General features: G+C 31.3%; 1 protein-coding gene across 1 annotated transcript; it reads right to left on the bottom strand.

Annotated features, from left to right (window-relative positions):
• Positions 1-1,630: 1,630 nt before the first annotated feature.
• Positions 1,631-4,307, bottom strand: LOC145107439 (ubiquitin fusion degradation protein 1 B-like). The gene is made up of 10 exons (XM_079044335.1): positions 4,184-4,307; positions 3,875-3,931; positions 3,478-3,555; positions 3,319-3,343; positions 3,190-3,222; positions 2,935-3,056; positions 2,698-2,828; positions 2,395-2,618; positions 2,056-2,315; positions 1,631-1,975 (listed from the first exon to the last, which is right to left on the bottom strand). Exons 2-10 carry the CDS (start codon positions 3,875-3,877, stop codon positions 1,880-1,882), a joined length of 972 nt encoding a protein of 323 aa, XP_078900461.1. The 5' UTR covers positions 3,878-3,931; positions 4,184-4,307; the 3' UTR covers positions 1,631-1,879.
• Positions 4,308-8,750: the final 4,443 nt, after the last annotated feature.

Here is an 8,750-nt window from a genome sequence, read left to right as displayed (position 1 = left end):
CGCTTCTTTCATATTTAACTAAGTTTATTATCTTGGGACCAATGAAAGTTTCCACAAACTTTAACTCTGAATATTTTATTTTGGAAATCCGTGATTGAAACCGTAACTTTTCACAATTTCTTTTAAATTATAATTTTGAAAAGCATAAATATTTTCTTAAACATGTTTTCAAACAGACCCTGGATGTTTTATATTAACCTCACTCGTACAATTAATTATTTTACATACATATGTCATATTTTTTTAGGAAAAGAAGATAAGTTGAGATTATTATTAAAATAAGACAAACTACATATTTGGTCCTTGCTTTTGGCAAAAACAACCACTTTATATCCTTTTGAAGAATTTTGGACATGGTTTAAAATGAACATAAGGTTTTTTTGGCTAACCATGTTAAATTTTACAGTTAAGTCTCATATGAAATGACACATTTTCTTGTCGCATGGATTATTTATGTAATTTTATCTATTATTTATTATTGTTTTTATTTAAGTTATTTATATGTTTCATGATTTAGATTTTTTTAACGTTTTGTTCGAATATATTGTTTAACTTTTTTTTTTTTACATTTTGTTCGAATAAAATTTTTAAATATTTCTTTGACGTTTCGTTTATATTTTTTTTAGATTTCATGGTCATTATAATCATAATTCGTAACATAATCCACTTAAATCATTTTTTTTCTTTTTGTTATTTGAATATAGATAAGTTATATAATTATGATTCTTTAATTAAAACAAATAACTATATAACACATATAATGTTATATAATTATGATTTTTTTTAACTAAAATATATAAGTATATAACAACGATAATGTTATATAATTATTATTTTTGTAAAGCTTTTTATAAACATTTTTTGTAAAAAAAAATGTAAAAAAGTTTGTTAAACGTGAATAGAATTAATATAGATTTTCTATAGAATTATTTAGTTTAATAGGATTAATATGTAGGTTGATCGGAATCCGAAACGGGTGTCAAGTTATACATATGTTAATCGGAATCCATATAATTTGAAAAAGAACAAAATGACTGAAAAAAAAAAACGAAAACATTACACTTAAATCCGGTAGACCAACCTCACCATTTTTGCCTAGGATCTCGGTAGTTGTCGTTTTTGTTCCGAATAATACTCGTCCAAAATCACATTCTTAGGTCAATGTTTCTATAGTATTTTTCCCCAAAGAAAGGGGTTTTCACGACTTCTTTTCTAATGGAGCTTCATAGAATTGAATCAACCCAAAGAAATATAAAAACTTAAAAATCTAACAAGGATGAAATTCATGTTGAATCACTGGTTGCAAGTTGCAACCAATAATCAATCTCTCAAACATCAAGAGACTAGGGTTTGGATTCTACCTTAAAGAAACATCTTTTTCTTCTTCTCATTTTGATACCGACCAACACACGACTTTTTTTAGGATAAATTAGGTTTATGTAATCAACCACGAGCCACATAAGTGAAAGGACACAAAGTCGATGTAAATCTAGGGAGACATTTGATTACCAAAACGTTTTAAAAGGAATAGCATGCAAAATTGACACTATTTATTTTAATTACTATTAGGATCTAAAAGGATGAACGTAACATTATAAGTTCATATCTTTTGATAAATAACACCTCACAATATTAGAAACTTCCCATTCACTTTTAATAAATAAGATAACATAACATAACCCATCAAAGCAAGAAAGGTCAAGCTTTATGGTCAAAGACTCAACTGGACTGGACACGACTCGACTCTGTATGTACTTTTACAAGGGAATCAAAAGAAGAAGATTAACTGACAATGACAAATGACAATAATTAAAACACATACAAACATCCCAAAAGAATCTTGAATGTTTTCAGACAACACAAATGACTAATTTAACCTTTAACCTTTAAGTGAGTATTTCTTCCCAGTGAAGGCTTGGAACTTTGGCTCATCTTTCTTCTGATCCTGCTCTTGTTTAGTCTCTTTTGCAACTTCCTAAAAACACAACACTTGGTTTGATTAAATCAATGGAATGGAATCACAAATTCCAATTCCAATTACATCGTCTAAATTACCTTTTGTTTTTGAGGTTCAGCACTTCGGTTAGCATTAGATCCAAACACAAGTTTTCCTTGTGACTGACGAGAACTGCTTTGTGAGCTCGACCCCGTTGATGGTGGCGGCACTCCGCCACCGGAAACCGCCACTTGCTTGTCTTTGGTGGTGGAGGCGGCGGAAACAGGTGGTGGCTGGTATTTTAAAGGCTTTCCATCCAACCTTCTTCCTGATCCAGTAAATGGATTAAACTTTGGCTCTTCAACTGGAGCAGCCTCACCTACAACACCACAAAACAAAAATAAAAAAATATATATATAAATAAAATTCAAGAAGTTGAAAGAAATATTAAATAAAACCTTCTGATGGAGCTTTGGTTGAAGGGATAGAGGCTACAGGTCTCTCAGGCTCTTTGTAATCAAGAGGAGGGGCAAAATCGACCTCACAATCAGTTTCAATTATGGTTATTGCATGAGAAGGCTTTGATTCAATGATATCAATGTAGTATTTCTTGTTGTTATATGCCACCATGATGCTATCTCCTGTTGTCAAACAAGAGAAGTTCCTCAATGTTGTCTCCAAGCTGCATCAAACAAAATTCAAATATTATTTCAGAAAATGGAATATGGAGTTTAATAAATTAACTAGTTTTGTCAACTTACATTGCTTTTGGGTTAGAGATATCCAAGAAGTCCTTTGTGTGTGGTTGTAATTTTACATATGTACCCTTTGGGAGGGTCACATTTTTTACACGCACAATGTCTCCTTCTTGTAAAAGCAGATTTTCCATCATCTACATGGGAAAATCAATTCTATTAATGAGTTGCACTGATGTCAAAAGACATAAATAGCCCTATAAGTCTATTATTTTTAAAGGAAAATGAAAAAAAAATGCATACCCAATAAGGCATATAAATCATGCCTTCTTCTGCAATGAATTCCAACACCCCACAATGTGAAATCCTCTCAGTAGCAGCATTTCGAAGCTCAAACAACATTGGATAATCAATGTGAAGAGAAGCTGAAATAAAAAATAAAAATAAAAAAAGTTAATTGTCATCATCTTATACATAGATATTAAGTTTTGGGCTATAAATAACTTCCACCATGGTTTTATGTACAATTTCAAAGAAAATTTAGTATGAGAAACTAACCAAGGCGATCAAGGGCAGAAGGAGGCATTATAACTAAAACAAGAATAAAGAAATGTCAGTGATTGAAAAGGAAACTTAAAGGAGAAAACATACAAATATACAAGAATACAAATAACAAATACTACTCACTTTTATCACCATTTTCTAACTGAGGCTGCAAAAGCAAAAAAGAAATGTAGAATTAGAACAATAGTATAATTCAAACATGTGTGAATTATAAATTATAATCATACTTCTTGTGCACTTTGCATATGAATAATAAAATAAAAATGTTGAAGCTTCTTAAACCTTATCAATAAAAGATGCAGGGTAGCATCGATATGTTTGCTCAAAGGATGTTCCATGATAGCCATAACCATCAAAATACTGCAGCTCAAAAGCAATACAATTAGTATAAAAATGATATAGAAACTCATCAGCATAAAAAAAAAAATGATAACCTATCAAGAAAATATCCACTAACATCTTTATCTACACTAAAAAAGGTTATATCCAACCAAATATAGTACATATAAGATTAACATAACTTCATTTATTCTCCAGGGGATGTTCATTTCATATCAATTTAGCCCTTTCGATCACCAAAAGTGAAGTGTAGATTTTTTCAAGGTTAATAATTTTGTATAGAAGGCTAGAGATTAGAACTGGCATATAAAATTATAGAGTATGATCACAGGATACATACCATATTTACTCTTCTTACTGAACAAACTTGACAACAAGAAATCGAATATCCAGCAACCTGATTAAAGAACAGAATCTACGATCAGAGAGCACATAGAAAATCACACAGATAACTAAATACACTACAAACGTACGAATTTATATGTTTATTTAATCATATGAAATGAGATTTCTTTATATAATCGAATATACAGCTACCATCCCAGCATTTCATCCACAATTCAAAATTAAATACACCTAAATAATGATGATAAAACAAAACCCGAGATTAAGAATCAGAAAAACATGAAATTCAGGAAAATAATCTTACCAGATGAAGAACGACAGATTTGGAACGCAAAGACTTGGAGAACAAAAAACCCTTCGAAAGAATTTAATCTTAGAATTCGGATTGATATAGATTTTGGAAAAAGAGGAGATTACGCTAACATGCACCTAGTGCGTAGTGTGCACGCTAGTTGCATCCGGGCTGAGCTAAATTAAAAGCTTTATATAAACACGTGTTTTAGGCCCAATTCATCAATAAATAGGTTATTAGATAATTGTATCTGGGCTTCAATTTGGGTTAAATCAACATGTGTTGTAGAAAAGGTCCATGACACATAATATGTTAAGCATCAAAATGAACCAAATATACATTCGCTAAGATAAGAAATGTACAGAAATGTATAAATTTCCCATTTTACTATGCATCAACTATAATCAACCGATAGGAAATCACCTTCTTATACTACAAACTTTTCTAAAGTCTCCCACAAAATATATATCTTATATATTTTAAAAGAACTTCTTGCTAAGTTGTCGCAAATAGAAGACATCTACCTCGCATAGAGTGTCTAATTGAGATTGATTTTGGAATAATCGTCTTTGGGATGCCAGCACTTTATGATGTGTTGTTCAATTATAGGTGGATCTTCGGTTGGTTGCAGTTACATTTTAGCTTCATATGAAACATCATCATGAGTGTTCTTCTTCATTGCGAAGCAATATGTGTACATAAACTCATCGGAATCAATCAACATTGATATGATTTTAATAGATCGTGATGTAGCAATATGAGATATCTATGTTTCCTTGCTTTTGTTTGTATGAGTATAATTTTTTCATTCGTTTGTTTGTATGATAATATAAGGTAAACTGTATTTATGGTATTATTAAAAATAATCTTATACGAAAGTGTGATTGATTGTTGAAGGAAGGGGATGTATATATATATATTTTCAGTTTCTTTTGGTGATAATGTTTCTTGTTTAAAAATGGTAAGTGACAACTATAAAGTAGTGTAGGAAGATTTAAATTGTTTGGGTGTTTGTTGACAATGAGTGTGTCTGATTTCTAAACAATTTATGGAGCTTATTTATTGTTATAATATTTGAATAGTAGAATGTTTATTTACAGATTATAAAATTTTAGATATTTGTGGAGCAATTATCACATATTAAAAATTGTTAGTATGTAGTAATTGTTGAAAATTTTTAGGGTTCACTTTGTAAAGATCTAGATCAGAAAAGTTCAAGCCCTCGACATTGAAAAGAAGTTAATGTTCTAAATAACGTGAGACGTGGGCTTGACGGCAAGGTCAAAGTTAAGTCATGGCAAGCATTGGCGAACCGTGACGTTTTTCAAGGCGTGACTATATTATATACATTAAAAAAGATAAATCATATAATTATTGAATATTATCAAATACATCAAGTTGTTAGAAGTGATATATTAATATTTAATATAAAAAAATTAATAAAAACTCAGTTATTTTAGGTTCGATCAGAAAAATACAAAAAAAAAAAAAAAAACAAAAACAAAAAAAAAACTCGCACCTTGAAAAAAACTTGCAACATAACGCGATAAGGCGCGTCATGACATATTATTTGGGCGTCACATGTAACAAACTCGCATTGGATGTCTTCGTAACGGCTACACCACATCATGACACGCCTTGAGGCACGCTTTTTAGAACCATGACTGAACCGATTACTTTCCGGCTCAACATCGCACATATTCAGCGACCAAGAATTTTTCAAGTTGAACTACAACACCGAATGCAAAGTCGGTGGCATCGAATATATGTTATCGATATTGATATATCATTATTATATATAAAAACCTTTTTATTCTTGTGTCGATAAAATCAATTTTACAACCTTCATTGAACGCCACGTCACCTGCATTCTAAACGACACAATTGACATCAAAGTCGATTCACACCGCCTCGTTTTCTTCTCCGGTGTGTCGTATCCGGTTCCCGTTACCTTCCTTACCATACAACCGCTGCTCTTATACGAAACTCCGAAGACGCTTGGTTTTCTCCCAAAAGGTATGTGTATTGGAAATTTGGGTTCTGATTTTGCTACACTCGCTTATGATATTCAACTACACCTGCAAACTTTGCTCTAACTTGAGAAATTCAATAGACTTTCAGATTACGATCTAGGGTTTTATATGAATCCGTAAGCATTTTCTCATCGCATTTTGTTTTGAGTTTGATTTTCCATGTATTTTCTCATCGCACTTTTAATATTCTAAATTAACATGTTGTGGCATGTAGAGTCAATGTTGCCACTAATCTTTATCTCGGAAGTTGCCACCTATTGTTGGTCATGACACAAAAGTTAGATCTTCCTATTTTGGAGAAGTTTTAGTAAAGTTGATTACATGTTATCTTTCATATTTCTTTTATAAAATTATGTGGGTTATCTCTATAACACTTCATTGTTGTTTATATTTAATTAGGAGTCTGTGATTAAAAATTTAAAATAATTGTTTTCATTTAAACTTATTCAGTCCATTCACAATATTGAACAAAAGGTTTTTTTTTTTTTTAACTGTATAAGCATTCCACCACAAGATTATAATGGAAATTATGTAGTCCAGGTGAGTTTCAGATTGGTTTGAAGTGTATCTTAATTTGATTTTCTTAGAATGTTCTTGAAGTTGTGCTTATTTTTTGAACAATTTTCTGGAACACTTGGAGTTGGAAAGCCCAATTAAAACTTGGTAATATTTCAAGAACTAGAATGGAAAGTTGCAATATAGCCCGATTCAGTTCATTTAATTTTTAATGACATGAACCTTTTTCATGATTATAATTTATATTACAATTTTTTATTTTAAAAGTAACTGTTTTCAAAATGGTATGAATTTGTTACGTTTGGTGATGAAAAAGTGAGAAGAATGGATGTATTGTTCAACCAGGATCCTGCGAATTGGTGGTGCAACCCTTAAAAAGGCACATACTTAATAAAATTAGAGGCATCTTGGACTCCCAACCATGTGAGCCTTTGTGGTCAGAAACATTGCTAACATTTCATGGCTATCCCTATATCAAATTGGTTGTTTTCCTTTCTTCTATTCCACTTCTCCCAGTTCTTGATCCCTTTTCCATTGTAACATCAAAATCAGTAAAACCATACGCCCTAATGAAAAATGAACATGTATGATTAATTAAATATATTGACCCAAAGAGATTTTGGCCCAACGGTAAGGAATGACTCTCTCAATTGAGAGGTCATGGGTTCGAGTCTTGTTGGAGACATATGTGGTAATTTAGGAGTAGATTAGTTTTCCGTTCAAAAAAAATAAATATATTGAACAGTTGAACCTTGAAAAAGGCGTACCACAGAAAAAGAGGTTTTTTGTGGAAGCCAGTTGGAGGCGGTTCTGGTTCACTTGCAAAACTTTCAAGGACATCTTATTGTCTTTGAAGCCCAAAAGTAGAAATTTAAAATGGTTACTATAATAAAAATAGAAGAGCAATTGACGATCATTAATATTAGTTTTTAGTTCTCTGGCCAGACCATGCGAAACCAAGGTGCACAATGTTAAACTGATCCTTTATATAGAAATGTAGTTCCATATTTTTTCTACTTTTATTACTTTCGATTACATCTTATATTTTGATTTTTTTGTTTTCTTATAAAAACATTCGAAAATCTACCTGGTCATTGAAGTTTCGATTTTTTTTTCTTATTATAGCATCCTGCTTACATTTCTTTCTATTATTACATCACATTTTCAAATTTTTTTCTTAGCAAGTCATTGTACTATGAAGAATCTATACAACCTTCCAGAAGTGAAAGGCTCTTTATGCAATGATATTTACTTTGACAATGCTATATACTTCAAAATGTTGCAGACATAAGGCCGTTATATAGTAGCGAAGTTACTCTATCTTGAATCACATGCAGGAGTTGGCTACTTAGATTCAACACCACATGCAGGAGTTGGCTACTTAGATTCAACACCACATCAGATTTGTACATAACCGGTGATGCTAGAACTCAAAAAAGGGGAACTTTTTTGAGAGATCGGGAGGCTCTTGCTTATTCTAGCATCACCGGTTATGTACAATCTGATGTGGTGTTGAATCTAAGTAGCCAACTCATGCATGTGACTCAAGATAGAGTAAATTCGCTACTACCAAGTTAAAGAATCGAGATCAATTACACATTTAATGACAATTTAGTAATACAACTGGTAAACTAACTCGATAAAGTATTCGTACATTTGTTCCAAAAATATATGCTGATAAAAAGGGTCTTCCATTATAATTTACATGTATAGGACTGATCTCTTTTCAGTGTTACTGGGAAGTTCTAATAATTTTGTAGGAAGAGGCTTCATGTCTCAAAGATGAGAAGATACACAAACTCGCGACCTAGGTAAAGTGTCACCTGGGTGATATTTGAACAATTAATAATTGTATTTCGATTTTATACTACTAGACTATATTGTCAATTGATGAGGTTAGCCGGGTTTTAAATTATTTTAGATTAAGAACTTTTTTGCATTACTAAAGTAGAAAATAATATTTTAATTATCAAATGGGCTGTCACAACTAGGAATTCTATGCTTTTGTAACAATAATGATGATAACATTT

The sequence above is a fragment of the Lactuca virosa genome, chromosome 4 (assembly GCF_052849685.1).
Source record: "Lactuca virosa cultivar CGN04683 chromosome 4, Lactuca_virosa_CGN04683_v6, whole genome shotgun sequence".
In the NCBI taxonomy this organism is placed as follows: Eukaryota; Viridiplantae; Streptophyta; class Magnoliopsida; order Asterales; family Asteraceae; genus Lactuca; species Lactuca virosa.
The sequence above is the reverse complement of the archived record's forward strand: the minus strand, read 5'-3'. Positions and strand labels throughout refer to the sequence as shown.

What these genes read in the sequence shown, in the direction of transcription:
- LOC145107439 (XM_079044335.1), bottom strand. An exon ending in TTCTGCCCTTGATCGCCTTG is followed by an intron (nt 3,057 to 3,189) that starts GTTAGTTTCTCA and finishes TTTTTATTTCAG; the next exon opens with CTTCTCTTCACATTGATTAT. An exon ending in TGATTTATATGCCTTATTGG is followed by an intron (nt 2,829 to 2,934) that starts GTATGCATTTTT and finishes TTTCCCATGTAG; the next exon opens with ATGATGGAAAATCTGCTTTT.